The sequence below is a fragment of the Adiantum capillus-veneris genome, chromosome 25, assembly GCF_014529385.1.
Source record: "Adiantum capillus-veneris isolate H3 chromosome 25, ASM1452938v2, whole genome shotgun sequence".
NCBI lineage: Eukaryota > Viridiplantae > Streptophyta > Polypodiopsida > Polypodiales > Pteridaceae > Adiantum > Adiantum capillus-veneris.
This window is the reverse complement of record NC_140955.1, coordinates 17,860,449-17,883,435: the sequence shown is the minus strand read 5'-3', so window position 1 is coordinate 17,883,435 and position 22,987 is coordinate 17,860,449. Positions and strand designations below refer to the sequence as shown.

Here is a 22,987-nt window from a genome sequence, read left to right as displayed (position 1 = left end):
CTGTGGCTGTGCGTGATCGAGACTACTCTTACCGAATGGTAGTCACTGGCCGCCCAGGACAGTGCTTACGTTGTCACGAGATGGGACACTTGGCATGAGATTGCCCCACCCTGCCACGCCATCGGCGACAACAACAGCCGGCTTGTGGCACTCATGCTCAGCCACGTGGTCAGCGTCCACAGCCGGTTCCTCCTACTACTACTCGAGCACCTCAGCAGCCTGCGGGTGCTCCTCGAGCTTCAGCTCCTACTGAGGCTGCATGGCAGACAGTGGGTCGTAACCATTCCTTCCGTCCTCGTCAGCAACCTACAACGCATGCAGCCCCCAGTGTTACCTCTCCTGCTCCCTCTCAAGTTTCCACCACTCCCTTACCCCCTGCTTCTCCTTGCCATTCTTCTTCTTCAGCACAGGATCACTTACCTCTGCTACCAGCTCCTCCTTCACTTGCCATTCCCCCGCCCGCTCCTTCCCCTCTTCCCGAGGTCCCTATTCCCATGCAGATGGATCATTCACCGCTATTACCTCTCCCTTTTCCTCCTCTCCCTCCCGCCCTTACTCCCCCCCCTCCAACTTTTGGTCCACCCCCTCCCTCAGCCGCTCATACTTACGTCCCAAGTAGTTTTCTCAGCTCTTGCCCTCTTTCGTGGGGCACCCATCGGGCTGAAATGTGCGGTGACTCAGAAGGTCCATTGCGGGTGCAGCTCTACCTTATGCATCACAAGCCAGGTTGTGTTCCCTCTTTAATAGGCAGTGGCTCTCAGCCTATCCATTCCTTTTTCCTTCCATTCCACGCAGCTCAGGAATGGTCCGAGGATCAGGTTCTACATTTTGTGCATGCACAAACTATGGCTCAGCTTCATTTATGGTTGTCTACTTCCGCTCCGGATGTATTGTCTCCACACTTCCCTTCATGTATTGGTGCTATGGAATGGAGTGATGTTTATGCTTGCTATTCATTGCCTATGATCATTCATGTATCCTCAGATGTGGTGCTTCCTATGTCTATGCGCATTTGGGGTGTCAAAGCTGCAGCATCGGTAATGCAATGTAAACAAGCTGAGGTCCGCAATTGGTGCAATGAGACACCATATTTTAGAGAGGGCTTGCGGGTTGCTTTCCTACCGCCCGAAGCTCACCCCTTGGATGGCCCAGCTGCCTCCAAGAAGATGCGCAGTTAGTCAGATGCTTTACCAATTCATTCATGCAGACTATGGATTTACATGTAGTTTCTTGGAATGCTAATGGTTTACAGACTTCTCGGGTAAGAGGTTCACGTAAGCTTTTACTTCACAGAGATTTACACGCTCGTGTAGTAGGCACTGTGGATATATTACTAGTACAGGAGCATAAGATTGCCACTCCCTTTGGTAATCTCATGCCCTCGGGCGCTCACACTTTTTGGGAGCCTGCTCTGGGCATTCATGGACAGAGTTGCGGTGTATGCATTTCAGTGGGGCCACGTTACTTGGCCTCAGTTCAGCAGCATGGCACACTTGTCGCTGGCAGAGCAGTCTATGTTTCTATTCGGATTCGGGACTCTATCATTGGTTTTATGTCAGTCTATGCACCCACTACTCCTCGGGTGAGAGCTACTTTTTGGTCCTCCTTGGCTGCTGTTCTACCTGCTGTAGACTCTTGGGTTGTTGGAGGCGACTTCAACAACGTCGAGAGCGACTCTGACTGGCGATCCATCACACCTCCAGTTCTATCATCCATTTCTCCCGATGAGCAGCCAACTTGGGATCGATTTCTTCTAGCTATTCAAGGTGTTGACGCCTGGCACATACCCTCTTTTGGTCACCACCCTGCTACACTTCATTACTCGTGGGGGTTTCAGAGACAACAAGGAAGATTATTAGAGCGACTTGATCGTTTTTACATTGGCCCTTGGGCAGCAGCTCTAGGTGGATTTACTACTATTTGGAGAGGGACCAGCCTCTCCAAATATTTACCCATCTCATTGTTTATCTCCTTTACTAGATCCTCTGCACAGAGACGAGGCTGCCGCATCCCTGACAGTGTTCTCACCACTGAAGTTTTGCAGCAGCAGATTCGTGACTTATGGTCCACGCGTGCTTCTTATTGTGGTCCCCTTGGAGAGTTCCTTGCCCACTGCATTACTCAGTCTAGTATTTATTGCCGTGATCAGACCACTATTATTCATCGTCAGTTAAGAGTACGCGAGTCTGATCTCCACATTCCACTTGGTTTTACACAGCGCTTGCTTGAGGAGTGGCCTCAGGATGCTTATCTCGCTGCTAGACAGACAGAGCTCACAGAGGAAATTCGTCGCGTACAGGAGGCTAGGTCTGAGTTCACATATCATGCTTCAGTATCTCATTGGATAGCTAAAGCTGATCGAATGAATAAGGACTTCTTCGCTGCGCATAAAGAGCGCCCTCCTGGCACCACCCTTCGGACTTTGTGCGATGCTCAGGGAACACTACATATGAATCCTGATGCTATTCTTGATATGTCTGCAGATTATTTTGAGACATTGTTCACTGCTGATGTACGCACTACTGAGGTTTTACTTGCCCGTGAGCAGATCTGGCATCACACCCGACGCCGTTGTACAGACACTATGGCAGAGATCTTGTTGGCTCCATTCACACTTGCAGAGCTTCATGCTGCTATCGAGAGCCTAGATCCATCTTCCTGTCCAGGAGAGGATGGCCTCACTAGAGCTTTCTTTTTGACTTATTGGGATGTATTGCATATACCACTGCTTCGCGGATGTCACGACATCTTTGCATCAGGATATATGCATCTGGATCTTTGTTCAGGTCTCATATCTCTTATTCCGAAAGGGGGTGACACCACTCAGCTCCGTCAGTGGAGACCTATTACCCTACTCCCTTCGGTCTATAAGATATTAGCGTTATTGATCAGCCATTGCTTGTGACCGTTCTTACCAGATATTATTCATACTTCTCAGACACGCTTTGTCATGGATCCATGCATACTGGATAATATCTTCACTTTTTATGAGGCAGTAGAGTGGGCCAGATCATCTTCTCAACCTCTCGCTTTTTTCATCCTTGACTTCGAGAAAGCGTATGATCGTGTTGAGTGGGAGTTTCTCGAAGGATCATTAGCCAGGATGGGTTTCCCTTCGAGATGGATCTCAGGCATTTCCGCTCTCTTCAAGACCGCCAGCAGTCCTATTACTATTGGTGGTCGTGTCAGTCGCAGTTTTGAGCTTTCTCGATCTGTCTGTTAGGGTTGTCCTTTAACAGCATATCTGTATCTGTTTGTAGGAGAGACTATGTCCGACTTTCTTCGAGCTCAGAGTCATGCATTTTGTGGCTTGACCATGCCAGTACCTTCAGCTCCGGACCTTATCCATCAGGAGTTTGCTGATGACACTATGCTCATGTTGCGCTATTTGCTAGCAGCTCTTGATGCCATGCGGGAGGCCCTGGAGGTTTTTTGCATTGCCAGTGGTGCACGCATTAACTGGCATAAATCCTATGGGTTACTGGTTGGCAGTGATGACATACCTACTTGGGGGGTAACTGATGGTTTCACATGGCTGCAACCGGGTCAGACATGCAGATATCTGGGCTTTCAGGTTGGTTTTGACGTTTCCTCACAGCAGCAGTTTGCACCCGTACTACAGTCTATTCGCAGGAAGCTATGTCATTGGTCTTCACGTCATCTGTCGTTGGCTGGCCGTGCATTGGTCGCCAACCAGGTCATTCTGGCTACAGTATGGTATACGGCCTCTTGTTGGATGCTACATTCTGGTGTGATTGCTCAGCTCCGCAGACTAGTGCGGAACTTTTTATGGAGTGGCACAGATGGGACTACTGATACTCGTGCTCGAGTTCGCTGGTCCACGATTATTCGTCCTAGGTCAGAGGGAGGCCTTGGCATAATTGATCCAGAATTACAGAGCCGCGCCCTTCTTACCAAGCTTATTGTTCGGGGTCTTTTTCCCGGCCAAGAACCTTGGAAGATGCTTCTTCAGGCCGCTCTTTCCACAGCGACTCCACGCCTCGGCACTAGAGATGGTCATACTTGGCATGCAAGGTATCGTTTTCTCTTTACGGATGCCCCCTTGTTCACCAGCACTCTCTCACCCTTCATCCGATCGCTCCTTCAGATTTGGGTTTCCATGCGACGGGCTATCATACGCTCACCTCCCTCATGTCGTGAGGAGATTGAGCGCCAACCTCTCATTTGGAATGATACAGTTCTTGATTCTTCGGTTAATCCACCCCGTCAGCTTGGAGAGAGGACTCACATTGATTGGGCTGCTTGGGACACAGGCCCTGTTGCCTCTATGCGGTTGTTTCATGAGACACGTATGCTGGATGCAGATTTTGTGGCAGAACATTATGACATTGGTCGTGGGGTAACAGACAGACTGCTTGAGATTGACTCCGCGGTTCCTTCATAGTGGGACGCAGTCATGCGAGGCACGGTTCAGATGCCTCCACATAGTGGCTCGGAAGGTCTCTTTGCTCAGAGCACTCTCTTATTAGTTCGTTTAGACACCATGATGTTCACAGTTGATACTGACTACTCTCAAGGGATTCATGCTAGATTGACATATGCTACCGCCTCTCCACACCTTGTCTACCCCGGCGCTCGATGGGAGGCCATACGAGTAGTTGGCTCCCGCGGGAAGCGTCGTTGTGTTGACCCCGTTTCGCTTCCGCTGATGCCGCACTTTGGAGGCTTTGGGTGTGGGAGGGTCGTGCCCTATCTCAGCTCTATTGGGACCCAGGAGAGTGGCATTGGCCTCACTCTAACCCCACCGGTGCACCTATATCATTCTTTGAGTACACTGTCAGAATTGGAAGATTAGCATTGATGAGACAGCACCTAGAGCAGCCCACTCGTATGCGTTTTTGGTTACATTCAAGCCTCTCCCATGCCTATCTACAGCAGTTTTGGTCAGCCATCTGGGGTTTACATGCGGCTGGTCGTATTTCTTTTCTCATGTGGATGATTGCACATGCAGGACTTCCAGTTGGGACTTGGCTAACTACTATGTGTCATGATCCGTTATGTACTCGCTGTCCTTTGCGACCTCCTGAGTCACCTGCACATTGTCTTTGGTCATGCTTGTCTTCACATGTAGTGTGGCTAGCAATTTGCTTTTTACTTAGCATAGCCGGTGTTCAGCATGGATTTCTCACTTGGGGATTTGTCTCATGGTTGATGCCGATGCCCGGACCGCATCTTTTCTACAAGGGCTCAGACACAGATCCAACTCTTATGCTTACCTCGACTGGTTATCGGCGAGGGACTTTGGCTATGTTACCACAGATTGCTTGGCAGGGGGATCCTCAGACACGTGATGAAATCTTTTCAATCATCACTAGCATTACACTATGGAATGTTTGGAGAGCTCGTTGTCTTCACATTCTCAGTGCGGCTCCACAGCTCCTTCCGGATACCCTCACTGCCATTTGGCTGGACATCATTCACACCCTGATTTGGTAGTGGGATTCTTCCTCAGGTACATCTAGTGCAGCCGAGGTTCGTCGATTTGCCTTCCTCCGGCGTTGGGCCCGATCTCCACTCTTCTTCACACTTACAGGTGGTCAGATTACATGGCATTATGCCCCCCCTCCGTGGTTTCTCCTCCACTCATCACACAGACCACCATGAGATTGTTCTAATCGAGTTGTCACTATAGTGGCTCACACCCTTACATTCAGCTTGTACACCCCACGTGATAAGCTATTTTGGCATCCGTTGGGGATTATATTGTACTCAATAATATGCAGCCCTGATTTTTCCAAAAAGAGAGAGAGAGAGAGAGAGAGAGAGAGAGAGAGAGAGAGAGAGAGAGAGAGAGAGAGAGAGAGAGAGAGAGAGAGAGAGAGAGAGAGAGAGATGCTTGGGATAGATTCCATTTTGTATATAGATGCCTGGCATGCTTCATCTGTGGTTTGCACTTCATTGTCATTGCAGTTTTTGGTGGGGTTTTAAAAGGAAGGCAGGTCATCTGCTAGAGCACTAGATAGATATTATGTGGGTTCTTGGGACAGTTACAATTTGGCCTCGCACAATGCTCTCTAATCATGCCCTAGCTTCTGTGCATGTGAGATTTGACTTCCTCTATGCCTAGACGAGGATCACTCATACCTGACTTGATGTTAGAGGATGCTTCATTGTCTGAGTTGATTGAGGATGTTTGAACACGCATTGGTTCTATAGATCCCACATCCATCTGGTTACATGCACCAGTGCGTCTTCCGAGGCTTGCAGATAGACAACGACAGGGAGCGTGAGTTATAGGACCGTTTGAGTCGCATACACTGGCGGCCCGAGGAGTTTTCAAGAGATGAGTTCCTGGGAGAGCGCGAGGTTGATGCCGAAGAGACACTTAGTCACATTTAGACTGAGAGGTCCAAAATCGCCTATCATGCTTCAGTCTCGACATGGAAATCCAAAGCGGATAGGATGAATAAGGATTTCTTGGCACACTTCAGGGAGCGTCCCAAGGTACTTCCATTAGAGCCTTACGTGATTCTACAGACAAGTTACATACGGATCTTGATGAGGTCCTTGACATACCTTCAGATTATTTTGAGCATTTATTATTGTTGATAAGCTTACTCATGATATTTTGCGTGCCAGAGAAGAGGTCTGGTCTCATGTACAGCCTGTGGTTACAGAGGCCATGTGCCATGAGTTACTAGCCCACTTCTCTATGCAGGAGATGCATGACGCAGTGGTTGGCCTAGATGGTGCCTCTTGTCCTGGAAAGGATGGACTGACTAGACGTTTCTTTCTGAGTCCTGAGATGATCTCAACCCTGTTGTGCTCTCTGGTTTACAGCACCTATTTGACACAGGAGAGATGCCTACCTCCATGTGTTCGTGACTTACTTCTCTTATACCAAAAGGCGGGGATACATCGTCTCTCTAAAAGTGGAGACCGATCACTCTCATGTCTTCCGTGAATAAGATCTTTCCTTGCATGATCAGTATGTGCTCGAAACCCGTTATGCATGATCTCATCCATGCTTCACAGACAGGTTTTGTGCAGGACCGCTATATTTTGGATAGCATCTTCACTTTCTATGAGGCAGTCAAAGGGGCTCGTCAGACAGATCACCTTATAGCATTCATGCTTCTTGATTTTGAGAAGGCTTATGATAGAGTAGATTGGCGTTTCTTGGAGGGCACTATTCAAAGCATGAGTTTCCCCTTGTAGTGGATTAGAGGTGTATCTACATTATACAATATTGCTTCCAACGTTGTCACAATTAGAGCTCACATTGGACGGCGCTTTTCTCTGTCTCGTTCAATCCGATAGGGATGTCCCCTGGCAGCCCACTTCTTTCTATCTTTAGCTAAGGCCATGTCTCTCTTCTTACGCCACAGGACCCCCCAATTGAGAGGTATTACTATGCCTTTGGCTGACTCGCCAGATTTGTTGGATCAGGAGTATGTAGATGACACTATGCTCTTTGTACGTTATGACACACCCACCTTGGACAGTCTATCGGATGCTCTTGCTACCTTTTGCTTGGCTAATGATGCTCTCATCAATTGGCACAAGTCTTTTGGTTTTCTTGTAGGAGTGCATGAGGATTGTCAGTGGGGTGCACAAGATAATTTCACTTGGCTACCTAGAGGTCAGACTTGTAGATGTTTGGGTTTCCATGTCAGCATTGATGTGTCAGTTGAGCAGTTGCGCCCATACTATAGTCTATGAGGAAGAAACTTTGCCATTGGTCATCCTTGCAATTATCTTTGGCTGGCAGAGGCTAGAGCTCTTGTGGTGAATTAGATTCTTCTTGCGATGGCTTGGTTCACCACATCCTGCATGACTCTTCGCTCTTCCATCATGGCACGTTTGAGGTGCCTTGTACTCAACTTTTTGTGGGGTGGCCTAGATGGCTCTACTGACACTCGACCACTAGTCCATTGGGACACAGTCAGAGAGGAGGGAGGTTTGGGATTATTGATCCAGAGATGCAGAGCAAAGCATTGCTTGTGAAGCTCATAGTACACGGATTGTTTCCAAGGCAGAGTGGAAACAGTTTCTGCACCATGCTTTGTCACAAACCTCTCCTCGTTTTGGATCTCTAGATACTGCCTGTGTTTGCCGCCCTACCATCACATTCATCTGCACATATGCACCCTTGAATACGTCCCATTTGTCACCATTATGAGCTGCTTGCTGTGGATTTGGAAGGAATTAGGTCTTGCTTTGATTTGACACCTGCCTTCTTGTGTTGAGGAGGTAGCGAGGCAGCCACTTGTAAGGAATGCTCATGTGACAGATTGAGAAGGCCGTCAGCTAGGTGAGAGGACTCACATTGACTCAGCTAGGTGGGATGACTGCAGGGAGCATGATGCCTTCATCCTTTTTTATCCTGGCTCTACTCACAACTTCATATCAACGGAGTTGGCCACAAAGCTGGGCATACAAGCTTTTGAGATGGGAGATACTGTAACTACTGATGGAGCTTTCAAGGGCGAGCAAGCCTCCGTTACGCCCTTGATTGGAAAATTGAGATTTCATGTCCAAAGCTACGTTGACAAAGAAGACTTTTTCATCCCTACTCTCTAACATGAGGATGTTATCCTAGGGGCACCATGTTTCAATCGCATGGTTGTCAATATGAAGTTCCCTGGGTCAACAAGCTCTTTACACCATTGGTCAGATCCTTCATAAGTTGGGGCATAGGTTATTGGAGCTACCTATGGGATCCGCGGAGGGGTTGCTACCCGTATGAGAGATTAATGAAGCTATTTCACCGGACTAGCATGCCTTCATCAGGGGACATACTCTTTTACTTCTCATCAAGGATGGTGGGTGTACTCCGATCCTCACTCGGGATATGTGATTGTTCCTCAGCAAGGGACTCTAGTATTTAGCATTGCTAAGACTAGCCATCATGGACGTCACATCAGACTGAAGTTTCAAGGTGAGGTTCCACATGATCAACAGTTGACTGCCCATTGACAGCAAGTTAGAGTGGTAGGCTCTTTCTAGAGATCATGTGTTGACCCTGTTTTCACTACTAAGGAGGCACCACTTTGGAGACTATAGCTTTGGCAGAGAAAGCCCCTTGTTTAGTTGCATTGGGATCCCGGTGAGTGGCAGTGGCCTTCGTGGAGTGATGATGGAACCCCTCTATCCTTTTTGAGTACATTGTCTCCCTTGGGGGGAGGCTTCTTTTGTAGACCTGACACCCGCCTCACCTTCCATGCCAATCAGAGGTATGGCAAGATCAACGTATTTTCCCAGCTTTCCAACGACAGTTTTGCTCATCCATCTAGGCCCTGCAGAGCAGCCGTAGGATATTTTTTTTAATGTGGATGATAGCACATGCAGGATTGCATGTTGGTGCTTGGTCGGCAATCACTAATCATGATCCGACTTGTCAGAGGTGTGCTTCAGAGCCTGAGTCTTTGAGGCATTGTTTCTGGGTTTGTCCATATGCGCAGCTAGTGTGGATGATAGTTTGTTGTTTGTTGATTAGAGTGGGTATCCATGATAGCTTCGTGACGTGGGGGTAGTTGCATGGCTTTTGCACTTTCCGGAGTGACACCTTTTTTCAGGACTTGCCACCGACAGATCCGATCTTCCTGCTTACTCCCTCAGGATACAGAACGGGCACTCTACAAATGATCCCAAATGCAAGTCACCAGTTAGATTTTTGCTCGGGAAACACAATTTTCACCATGATATGCAACATCACGCTTTGGACCATGGGGAAGGCTCGACGTGCCCACTCACAGTCTTCCCTTACGTCACCATTTGGACAACCATTTGGGCAAAATAGTTGTAATAGGATCCATCAGTCGGCTACTCCAGGGCAGCGGAGCAGCGTCGATGCGTCTTTCTTCACACATGGGCGAGGTCGTCAGCTCTTTTCCGTTGGGATCATGCCCAGATCATGTGGCATTATGCACCCCCACAACGGTTCATTTTACATTCATCGTACAGACCACCTTGATGTTTACATAGCCTACACATTGTTATCCGTGACGTGGGGGTAGTTGCATGGCTTTTGCACTTTCCGGAGTGACACCTTTTTTCAGGACTTGCCACCGACAGATCCGATCTTCCTGCTTACTCCCTCAGGATACAGAACGGGCACTCTACAAATGATCCCAAATGCAAGTCACCAGTTAGATTTTTGCTCGGGAAACACAATTTTCACCATGATATGCAACATCACGCTTTGGACCATGGGGAAGGCTCGACGTGCCCACTCACAGTCTTCCCTTACGTCACCATTTGGACAACCATTTGGGCAAAATAGTTGTAATAGGATCCATCAGTCGGCTACTCCAGGGCAGCGGAGCAGCGTCGATGCGTCTTTCTTCACACATGGGCGAGGTCGTCAGCTCTTTTCCGTTGGGATCATGCCCAGATCATGTGGCATTATGCACCCCCACAACGGTTCATTTTACATTCATCGTACAGACCACCTTGATGTTTACATAGCCTACACATTGTTATCCCACTTTTGTACTTTCTCTGGGTGATAGGCCATTGAGCATCTCCCGAGGTCTCTTATGTACACAGAATACAAACCCCCCCCCCCCCCCCCCCCCCCCGCCCCCCCCCCCCCCCCCCCCCCCCCCCCACACACACACACACACACAGATGAAATGTTATATTAACATCTTCAAAAGGCCAAAATGACGTATGAGACCAAAAAGCTACATCCATGTGTGACTCTAGTACAATGTTTGGGGAACATAAAGATAAAAATAAATGAGGGTACCTAGAGTGGGTAGGTATGTAAGCCTAGCCTACATCCTAGGTGTGCAATCACATGAGGGGCCAGGGCTTATGAGGTGCACAATGGAGAAAGCAGACAATGGTGATCATCCCATGAACTCTCTCATGGGTCTTTGCAGTGTGGCATCAATGTCCTCCATGGTCAGCTCTCAGGTGGGGGGGGGGGGGGGGGGGGGCTCTCGTGTCGCTCAATGATGCTTCATAACCTCTAATGTAGACCTCGTCTACAATACGAAGATCGTCGCATCCTCCGGCGTTGCAAGCGGCCAAGCTGGGTGGTTCGATCAAGATGGATGCCCCAATGAGAGTGTGACTGAGTAACTTGGTAGTGGGCCATCCCAGGTAGTCCCTCTGTAAAACGTAGTGATCCACCTCTGTATGGATCCTCTATGTATAGGTCCTCTACTCCTAACGGTAGTTTCTCTGAGTCTACGGATCTCCAGCAAGAAGAGACCTAGGAACCTCTGATCATAGTAATCCATGATGTGGGATAAGGGGCCAAAGCCCTCTCTGAATAAACAATGAAAACACCCACGGATCTCATAGTATGCTGTGCATTGGCACATATAGTGCTCCTTTGTCTCTGGCAAACCTGTCGTAATCTCTCCTCGTAGGTGTCCATATACTTGGGGCGTGACATCTCTCGTGCAGAGAAGATGGTCTCGATAAAAAGACATCTTCGTCCCCAACTCATGTGACGTAGACAGCCAAGTCCTAGTATCCAGCCCAATGAGATCATGTCTGATAATCCTGCTAATCTCTGAATGTGTTAAGGTAAGGGATGGTGCATCCAGGGAATACTGAAAAGGGGCCAGCTTGTCCATACTAAAACCATGCAGCTCAAACCAAGATGATATCTGTGAAAACCAACATGAAGTATCACCCTCACTCGCTAGTTGTCGCAATGACTCAAGTGCGTGTCATGCATATCTTTTGCGTGGTAGCCCCCATGTGCTATGAATGAAAGACACTGATCTAGCAAGAGCCTCCACTACAATCGGTGGTGCACTCATCTCAGCTCTGATATCTCATGTGGCATTGAGGCTTTCGCCTAGATCAGCCTGGAGATCATGGATACAAGTGGTCTCTCCATGGATCTCCATCCATCGTATGTGTGCCCTGATCTACTATGATGATCCAGGCCAGGCCCCCATAAAGCATGGTAGAAGTGACCAAATTGTCAAATAGCCACAGCTTAGTGTGTGGCTCCTGAAATTGCACCTGTGAACATATTCTCTCTAGTCCTACTAATGTTGCATATCCCCTTGTCAATTTCGCCTCTGCAGCACCTCTCATAGAGAAAGTGGGCCCACTGAATACGACACCAAGATACGCATGAGAGTTTACATACTCCACTATCTCGTGCTGATCTCCTGACCCACTGCCTTGTAGTGTTAAATACCATCACCTTGGTTTTGCCAAGGTTGATGGAGAGCCCACTATCATGTGCATAAGCATTTAACGCATCTCATACCGTCTGGAGAGTCTGAAATAAGCACAATATCATTGGCAAAAAGCAAAAGTGGTATCCATTTACCTGACAACTGGGCCCTCTATCCTGTGCAGTCTCAATATAGTCAGAAATCTCATCAATATACAAACAAAGTCGGAGAAAGTGGGCATCCCTGCTTCACCCCAATAGTAGAGTGAATGGGGTCGAAAGACCCTCTGCTGTCTGTACTCTCCCAATAATTGTCTCATGAGAGAGAGAGAGAGAGAGAGAGAGAGAGAGAGAGAGAGAGACTCATGTAAGTGCAGTGCATGCATGCGCGTATATGCACATGTATATGTGCATGAGCGCACACACGCAAGTCATGCAACATTGCGATATTGTGTGTTCGTATGTGGGATGTTGACCATAGTACATAATGGTCCTCATGCCTTGGGAGCATCACTCAAGATTACACAATTAAGTATCCTGAGTGGAGAAAACATGGGATTACAAAGAGATCCAACCTAATCACCCAAGGGTTTGATGCTACAATGAAAGTTAAACATTACAGCACATGCTCGCATGGTTCATTATGAATGTGTCACTAAATTTCAAGATCACGCATGACCAGCAACTCAGAAAAGGACTAGAGCTGAGCTTGAAAGCCCATACTAATTTTGCGAAGATGTAGCAAAAGCGTGACGGAATGTTGCATGCCAACTTACCAAATTTAACGAGCAATGAAAGTTCCATACCAGTTATTGAGGACCTTGCCTTCAAATTATCAAGCTGTAAGTGCTTGAATAACCTCAATAAAACTCACCTTCACAGTATGCCTGATACTTGGTTTTCCAGGTCCATATTTTCCAAGGACTGAATCAGCATACTCCTCATAAGCATTTAAAATCTGCAGATATAATCTTAGGTTATGCATATTTTTTTGGGTGGAAAAAAGGGGTATGAAACAAAAGTACCTCATTCCTAGTTGTTGCAGGTCTTTGAACCCCATAAAACTCAGAATCTACGTGTGCAAGTAATGACCAGGGGCTGCAATTGAAGACACACAGGCAGAGTAAGCACGATGCCATGATACGAATGATCAAAGTGAAAATCTTACTAAGACCGGATTTACCCTAGATTCTGACTCTAATAGTTCATTTTCAAAATAGAATTGGATTCATTATGTTGACGTTAAAAATTGCGAAATCAGAATAGGTCTGTATGAGAGCAACATGTCTTCGATAAATGTCATCATTCCTCTTGCTCTTTAGTTACCGAATGGAGACTGCTACTTTCTTTGTCTTTACTTGTGTTGCTGACCTTAAGACAGTTCTTTGATGATCATCTTTGTTGCAAGCTGTGTAGCCTGCAATGTCAATTGTCACTATTGGGCGTGTCCTAGGCCAATGTGTGACTTCAAGTACTTCAGTATCACTTGTAGGCTTGATTGCGATTTATGCAACAAAGCAAATTTGCCAATGAGTGAGTAGAATGGTGTGTTTGGGGAAGCAGGAACCAAGCGTCTCCCAACTTTTTATCTCAATTATCAACAAACGATGGCCCCTTTCAGAGATTGAGCTATTAGTTGCTTTGAGGGCTTTGTCATGATGAAGCTCTGCTGGTGAGGACGGCCTTACCCCTGGGTCATTTATGCGCAAGCAGTGTGAATTGCACTGCCATTTGCGGATTGTCATGTGGCAGTTCGTATGGCCATATCTAGGGGAGCTTTTCACACAGGATTTCTGAGCAAATGAAAAGCACTTTGGGCGCCCAGTTTTTAGGGGCCCATGTAACCTATAAATAAGCGCCTAGCAGGCTCTCTTTGGCAAATCAACTGTGGCAGCACTGCAGAGAGGAGCACTCCCAGCCATTGTACTTTTGTGATCATCAATCAAGAAAGAAACACACAAAGGGGCGCCAGTCTTTGAGAACTCTGCCGCTTCGTACTCTCTCTCTCTCTCTCTCTCTCTCTCTCTCTCTCTCTCTCTCTCTCTCTCTCTCTCTCTCTCTCTCCACCCCTCCTGCCTCCTCGCGCCGCGCCCACCACCCTCACTGCCTGTTGTTGCCTGCGCGCTGTTTTGCTGGCGCCTACGCGCTCCTTTGGGCGTCCTCTTTTGCTTCTTTTTTAAGGTTCTTCTTGACCACCTCCACCCACCCTTCCTTTGTGGCCTCGAGCTTGTCTTCCAAGCTTTCGGTGAGAGCTTTGGTGAGTTCTTCCTTGATGCCCTCTTTGGTTGCATTGTTTATTTCACCTTCCTCGGGGGTAAGGGATACGATTGAAGCTTTGAGGATGGCCATTTGTTCTTGCACCTCCTCCTCCTCCTTTTTCCATCCTTCTCGGGCCTCCTTCCACATCGCGAGCTCCTTCCTTGTCTCCTCGTCTTTCTTTGACCCATTCCTCTTTCTCCTTATTCAAGGCTTCCACTTCCTTCTCGAGCTTGGAGAGACGGTTAATGATAGTGTTGATGGTCGAATCCACCATCTTCTTGTTCTCCTTGATTGTGGCATTGAGCTTGTCGTCCATCTTGGCTAATTCCTCCTTGGTCACTCCTCCTTTTGCCATCTCGGAGCTTTTTTGATTTGTTCGGTTGTCTTTCGTGACTCAAGTGTTGAGGGGGAGTCATGATGAAAGATAGGGTTATGGATGTGGGTAGGTGTGTATGGGCAATGTGCAATGAGGGGGGCAACGGGGGGTGCAATGTGCAATGTGGGTAATGTGTGATGTGAAAGTGCAATGTGCAATGTGTGTGTGTGTGTGTGTGTGTGTGTGTAGGGGCGGCAGCAGCAAGGGGGGATGGGGGTGGGGGCAGCACCTGGTTGCAAGCAGATCATTAATGCAGCAGCTAAAGGTCGGTGGGGCTGCAATGGAGCAGCAGCAGGAGCAGCAAAACCAGCAATGTGGGGGACTGGGGGAGCAGCGCGCAGGTACCAGCAGAACAGCGTGCAGGATCCTTAGTTGTCGCTTCAATAGCAATTGGGGCAGTAATTGGGACTCGAGCACCTTTACAATTATTCGACATTGGAAGGAAGTATGGAGATCTCTTTTTTTGTGTGTGTGTGTGTGTGTGTGTGTGTGTGTGTGTGTGAGAGAGAGAGAGAGAGAGAGAGAGAGAGAGAGAGAGAGAGAGAGAGAGAGAGAGAGAGAGAGAGAGAGAGAGAGAGAAACGAAATGAAATATTATATTAACGTCTTCAAAAGGCCAAAGTGACCTATGAGACCAGAAAGTTACAATGCGGTGTATCTGATACAAAGTCAGATTAACAAAATAAATTAAACTAGGATAACAAAATATAAATACTGCGGGACCCTAAACTAAGCAGTACAATGTGAAGACAATATGGGAGGGGAGTAGAGATCCATCTTCATCTGCACTCTGGACGACGAAAGAGTATGGCTTGAATCCTTTGCTGTAGCCTCCTTCGAAACTGTGTAGCTCCTCTTCTCCATCGGGGTCGTCTAGATCTCCCTAGCTCCAATGCTCGGTCTATGAGAATGCCACTAGTGCGGGTAGACCTCTCCACCGTTGGTTGCTCCTCTGTCTGTTCTTCTGGGTGTACAATATCTAGTGTAAAGAAATCTGTGATCTGTCTATGGGGATGTCTCTCTTCAGCTCTCCTAAATAAAGTTTCTCTATGCATGTGTAACTTAAGTAGATATAGCTCAAGACATCTTTGATCCTCATAACTCATGACCCTAGATAGAGGCCCAAACCCTTCTCTGCATAGACAAAGAAAACGGCCTCGTATCTCATAGTACATCGTGCAATGACATATGTAATGTACTTCTGTCTCTGGTTCTAGATGGCATAAGGGGCATATCCTGCTATCTGCTGGTGTCCCTCTGAATCTGCCAGTCTCAATCTCGAGCTGATGAGAGGACGTGCGTATCTGGCCAATGGCACAACGCAAACCATGCGAAAGATGTGTGTCCATATAGCTAGGTCAAATCACAAACCCACCCCCCGTGAGGTGGAGAAGATGCTCTCTATAGAAAGCCATCTTCGTGCCCAACTCCTGTAACGGCTCTATCCATGTCCTCCTCGTGTCCAGCTGGATCAGATCCTGACGAATGAGTCTATTAATCTCTACCCGTGTCAGAGACCTCAAGGGTGCCTGTAGAGAGTATTGAAAAGGAGGCAACCTGTCCATGGTGAAACCATGTGTCTGAAACCATGATGCCATCTGTGCATACCAGCATGATGTATCCCCATTAAGAGCTAATTGTCTGGAGGACTCTAGAGCCACCCTCGCATATCTGTCTCTGGTAGTATCCCACAGACTGTGTACAAAGGAGACTGATCTAGTAAGCGCCTCAATCTCCATAGGAGGGGCAGCTAATTCCGCTTGAATGATATCATGCGGTACGGAAACCTTGGCTCTAATCAGCCGAGAGATCATAGATACCAGGGGCTTCTCCATACGCCTCCAACCATCCTGGCCTATAGAAGGTCCCCAAACCTGCATCCCATATAACAAAGTAGAGGCAACCTAAGTATCAAAGAGCCATAACTTTGTCCTAGGTTCTTCGAACTGAATCTACGAACACATCCTCTCCATTCCTCCCAGAGCCGCCCCAGCTCTAGTTAGTCTAGTCTTTGCTGCTCTTCTCAAAGAAAATCTCGGCCCAGTAAAGATTACCCCCAGGTAGGTGTATGCATCTATATACTCCACAATCTCCTGACCATATTTGAAAGTAGGTACTGATCTCCTGACCCATTGTGGTGTGGTGTTAAACACCATAACCTTGGTTTTACCTAGGTTTACACACAGTCCACTATCCTCTGCAAAACTGCGTAGTGCATCCAACTGTCGTTGCATACCTTCTGGTGAGTCAGATATCAGCACAATACCATCAGCATATAGCAACAATGGGATCCACGTCCTTGCCAGCTCGGCACCCCTGTCACCCATCATTGTAATCAGTTGGTCTCATAGGTCATTTTGGCCTCTTGTAGACGTTAATATATCATTTCATTTCATTTCATTTCATTTCTGTCAATGTAATCGGACACCTCATCAACATACATACCAAATAGAGTAGGAGACAATGGGCAGCCCTGTTTCACTCCAATAGTAGAGTGAACTAAATCAGATACCCCTTCCGGAGTGCGTACATATCCCACCACTGATCTATACAAAGCCATAATCCCCCAAATAACCTCTATGGGCACCCCCATCTCCTGCAGTCTGCGCATCAATCGAGCTCTTGGTACCATGTCAAATGCTTTGCGAAAATCCACAAAGCTACAACAGATCCGTCTCCCATGTGCTCTACCCTTCTCAATGATGGCCCTAAGTGAAGCCGGCCTGACCCTTTGCTCGTACACCCTCGCCTTCTGCCCAATTACTCGAGTGTTTCTCCAGAATAGATGCATACAACCGTGCCAATGTATGTCCAACCATAATAGTGCGGTAGTTCCCAAGCTCTGTAGGGTCACCAGCCTTGAAGATGGGCACAATATTAGACAACCTCCAAGTCTCACGTAATCCCTCACACATGGCACGATTGAACAACACTGCGAGAACCTCCATCAGCATATCCCTGGCATGTATAAAGTGCTCCGCTACTAGACCGTCATGATCATATGCCTTCCCGGTCCTCATCCTGTTGATGGCCCTTTGTACCATCTCAGGTGTAAAGAAAGTGCTCGTAGCTGGGCAAGGCTAGAAGGGGTTCTTGTCCAGGAACCGTATATAATGATGTCGCATATTGGCCCCACACATCAGGTGAAGTAATCACTGGTGGAGGGGAGTGCTCATAGAAGAGTCACCATGCATCTCCTGAGTCCCTACTCAAGAACATCTGATATAAGTCTCGCTCCATCTGAGCTAGGTAAGCTCGCTTCTTCCGTCGCACAAGGCGTCGGAAAGTAATCCGAGACTATTTGTAAGTGATGACTCCTAAAAGAAGATCCCTCTAAAGCTGGGCTCTCATCTCTCTGCACTCCTCATCATACCAACTATTCTGGGGCATGCTCCCAGAATGTCGTCTCTTGCCAGGCTGAGTGTGTGGTTATGCCACTGATGCAGCCCCATGCAGTGTCTCAGTCAGTAGAGTGGTGCACTCCTCCACTGAGAGGCCTGTACCATTTGTGCCAGCTGTGCCTTCCAATAGACGGTCCCAGATCTCCTCTGTATAAACGAAATCAGTCTCTGGTGTAAATGTATAGCGGGTTTGTGACCTGCCTCCTGATGTCTGGGTTGTACTATACTGAAATTTAACGGACAGTGTCAAGAGAGCATGATCTACTGCTATGCCCATTGGCCTGGCTCCCACTTTGAAATCCTGAATGCAGGGGACAAAGCTCGGTTGTGTCATAACATAATCCATTGTACTGGCCCCATGTCTGTGTGGAAAGCATGTGAAACCGGCTGCTTCGGGAAATCGCTGTAAGCCATTAAGTATGGCTAATCCATGTGTAGTCGTCATTTCCATGAGGTATCTCCCATACTCCGTCTGCTCTCTGTCATCTGAGCATCTGTTAAGTCCCGACTCACGCACATCGAGCTCTCTAAGCATCTCATCTGAAGTGTCGTAGAAGACTGTCTGCGAGTTGCCCGTTCGGGCATTGAAGTCCCCTAGGAGAATGATGTCACCATCCCTAGAAAACTCCCATATGTCATCATCTAGAATAGAGAAAGGCGACTGCCCTCTGGATGCAGCATACACGGATGTACTGGGAGGAAAGTAACATATGGCAATATATAGGAATCGACCTGTGTCAGCTCTCAATCTCACCCACATATATCTAGCATGATCATCTCTTCGTACAATATGCAGTTATGGTTGTAGTTCCTCTCTGAATAGCACTGCTACTCCTCCTGAACCTCTACTCCCATGCTCAGATCTCGCATTTGTCCTGTGAGCTGTCTCCCATCTGTATCCCATCACAGGTGGCATTACCTGTCCAGGGGCTTGATGAGTCTCTGAGAAGAATACAATATCTTTGTCTTTGAAACTGTCCTCAAATGCACCCACGTCCAACCTCATAGACCCATTACAATTCCAGGTAGCCATCTTTAGTGTGGTCCCATAGGTATGAAATAAAAAGAAATGTTATATTAACGTCTTTAAAAGACCAAAATGACCTATGAGACCAAAGGTTACATCCATGTGCGACTAGTACAATGTCTGAAGAACATAGAAAAATAAATATGAGGTGCGTAGACTGGGTAGGTATGTAAGCCTACCCTACATCCTCATCATCATCATCACATAATACATCATCTCAAAAATATGGGGAGGGGTAGAATCACATGGGGGCTAATGAGGTGTACAATGGAGAAATTATACAATGGTGATCGTCTCATGAACTCACTCATGGGTCTTTGGAGTATGGCCTCAATATTCTCCTTAGTCAGCTCCTTGGGAGGGCATGCTCGATGTTGCTCAACGATGCTCCATAGCCTCCGAGAGAGAGAGAGAGAGAGAGAGAGAGAGAGAGAGAGAGAGAGAGAGAGAGAGAGAGTTCCTCCTTCATCTCTTACACTTTGATTGTGTCGGTCGCGTCCAAGAAAAAGTGGGCGAGTGCAAGTAATTGTCATGAGAACATGCAGGTAGCAAAAGCCAAGACAAAAGCAGAAAGCTCAATAACAAGAAACAAACATAAAACTACATTTGTACTGCCTTAGAAATTCAATTGTACTGCCTTGAACAGTGGTCAGTTGGAGAGCATACCTGTTATAGGATGCACGGCCTACCATCACACCATACGCTCCCATCTTGAGCGCTGCCTCTACCTTCAAAGCAAAAAATTTCAAGCTGATTAGAGTGCCAAGTGCTCTTCATTGTTTCAAACATCAACCTTCTTTAAATATACTCTCTCTCTCTCTATCTAGGGTCATGAGTTATGAGGATCAGAGATGTCTTGGACTATATCTACTTGAGTTACACAGGTATAGAGACACTTTACTCGGGAGAGCTAGAGAGAGGCAGTCCCAGAGACACATTACAGATTTCTTTTCACTAGATATGGGACAGCCAGAGGAGCAGCCACCACTGCAGAGCTCGTCCCACACTCATTCGACCACTACTGGCACTCTCATCGGCCGAGCATTGGAGCTACAGAGATACAGACAACCGCGACTGAGGAGAGGAGCTACACAGCATCGACGGAGACTACAACAGAAGATTCGAGCCATACTCTCTCGACATCTAGAGTGCAGATGAGGATGGATCCTCACCATTTCTTCCATCTTTGTTTCACACACTGTTACATCCAGTTTACCGGGTACCTATTGTATCAGCTGCTACACCCACGTAGTTTTAGATTGTAGTAGTAGCAGTAGTATTTTGTTCCACTTCTAGTTCTTTTCTAGTTCTTTTGTACCCAGACATGGTATTAGATTCACTATTTTGTAACTGATTGGTCTCATAGGTCATTTTGGCCTTTTGAAGACGTTAATATAACATTTCATTTCATTTCATTTCTCTCTCTCTCTCTCTCTCTCTCTCTCTCTCTCTCTCTCTCTCTCTCTCTCTCTCTCTCTCTCTCTCTCTCATTACTGATTTCTTCACCAGGGATAGAGGAGCAGCCACCACTGCAAAGCTCAGCTCACACTCACACCTGCGGTCCTCTCATTGACCAAGCATTGGAGCTAGGGAGATAGATAAAGATGCCCACGGGAGCCTCACAGCACCAATAGAGACTACAGCAGCGGATTCGAGCCATACTATCTGGACATCCAAAGTATAGATGAGGGTGGATTCATCACCCATGTGAATCCCCGTTATATCATCCTCTTCTATTGGGCAGCCATTGTATCAGTGGTCACACATACTTATTTTTTGGACAGTGGTCACACATACCCCACATAGTTCCAGATAGTAGCACTTCTAGCTTCATTTTAGTATCTCTTCTTTCTTTTTTTGTACCCAGACATGGTATCAGATTCACCAGTTTGTAACGGATTGATCTGATAGGTCATTTTGGCCTTTTGAAGATGTGAGTACATCATTTCATCTCTCTCTCTCTCTCTCTCTCTCTCTCTCACAAGTTCAGCTGTTGCAGCTTCTGTTCATGTGTTGCTATTGATTTCTCGATTCGGTGTCCGAGCCTGTTACACACACACACAAAGAGTTCAGTTGTTGCAGCTTCTGTTTGTGTGTTGCTATTGATTTCTCGCTTCGGTGTCCAAGCGGGTTACACACACACACACACACACACACACACACACACACACACACACAGGACACGAAGCGACAGAGTTCTGCTACCAAATGCATTGGCTCCAAAGGCTGGCACCCCTTTCGGTAACAAGCTTGGACACCCAAGCAAAAACTCAATAGCAACACATAAATAGGAACTGCAACAACTAAGCAAGAAAATTTTAACGTCCACTAGAGGCTGAAGTCGACCCATGGGACAAATCGGATACATCTTTTTCTGCAATCAAGTTTGGGTATAAAAATGTGCATGTTGATGTGCACCCCAACCTCAAAACTCTCTTGACTCATGAGAGAGAAACATTACAATGGTATAAATCACCATGTGCTTATGGTGTCTAGATGCTACAAGTGTCAAGTCCATGTGTTTGAGAAGGGTGGTGGACTCTTGAAATCTCTAATGATAGCTTTTCCTCCTCTGTAAGCTACCCATTTTTCTTGCTTCCTTGCTTCTTTGACTTTGACCAACTCTCTGGCTCTATTCTTTAGTTGTAGGGGTGTCATCTCATCTGAAATCCACAAGTCCCAGTCAACTCTCTCGTAGGCCTTCTCAAAATCGAGAATGAGTATCACTAGATCCTCTCCTCAGAGACGTACGAGGGCAGACGCCTCCCAAAAAGTGAAGATGTTGTCAAGGATACTACTCCTTGAAAAAACCTGTCTAGGTCCCATGTATAATGCTCTCTAGAAGTGGCTGAATCCCCAAGCTCAGAGCCTTTGCTAGAGCCTAGAATTTTGTAGGATGAGTTGAGGATGGTAATGGGTCGCCACTATCGAATCTCATCCAAGGAGACTCCCTCCTTGGGAATTAGGTAGATCAAGCCCTCACTCATGCTGTTAGGCATCTCGCAAGTGTGCAAAATGTACTGGAATGCGCTGCAAAGATCTGAACCAAGTCCCAGTACTCCAAAAAGAAGCTGAGAGTCAAACCATCCTCCCCTCAACAACTACCTAGGGGGAGTGCTCTGAGGGCTTCATGGAGCTCCTCTACCTGAAGGGGAAGCTCAAGTCTCTGTCGCATCTCCCCGGTAACAAGGCAACGCATCTGTGCCTAAACTTGCTCTCTGCATGCATCCTGGCGCTCTCACTGAGGCTCAACTGACAACAGGTCACGGTAAAAGTCACTTGCAACCGCACGCATATCCTCAAGCTCTGAAGCCATTGATCCGTTGGGTCTCCTCAACAGACTAACACTGGTGTGCGCATGGCGTGGCCCCACTCTCTCAAAAAACTCCCTAGTAACTCTGTCACCCACCGAGGTCCACTGAGATGCCTACCGATGGAAGGCAAACTCATGACGTTGCTCCTCAATGTTAGCCAACTCCTGTCTAGCCTGCTGCATCTGCTCCTCCAACAAAGGACTGTCTCGATGCTGCTCTTGCATCCTTTAGAAGGAAACAATGCCACGTCGAAGACGCTTCTTTGCCTCCCTGGCTGCAGCCAAGCGAGCTGCAGACTCCTAGAGGAAGAAGCGACTAAGCTCAATAGTTACAGAGGCCACTCTACCAATAGGGGTGTCTTGTATGTCCAAGCTCTCAGTCCAAAGTGCCTCCACTCGCTCTCTAAGCTCTTGATCCAACAAGATCCTCTCTGGGATGCGCAACATCGCACCCCCTCTCCTTTGTTTGTCTGTCATGGTGAGAATCACTGACGCATGGT

General features: G+C 47.4%; 1 protein-coding gene and 1 pseudogene across 3 annotated transcripts in view; both read right to left on the bottom strand.

Annotated features, from left to right (window-relative positions):
• Positions 1-22,987, bottom strand: part of LOC147424501 (uncharacterized) — a 191,214-nt gene that overhangs the window by 12,204 nt on the left and 156,023 nt on the right. For all 3 annotated transcript variants that reach the window (XM_086499767.1, XM_086499766.1, XM_086499768.1), the window contains exons 8-10: positions 19,841-19,902; positions 13,138-13,210; positions 12,987-13,070 (exon numbers count right to left, since the gene is read on the bottom strand). In XM_086499767.1, coding sequence (XP_086355893.1) covers positions 12,987-13,070; positions 13,138-13,210; positions 19,841-19,902 — 219 coding nt within the window. The remainder of the gene's footprint in view (positions 1-12,986; positions 13,071-13,137; positions 13,211-19,840; positions 19,903-22,987) is intronic.
• LOC147424502 (uncharacterized) lies at positions 15,007-17,073 on the bottom strand (annotated as a pseudogene).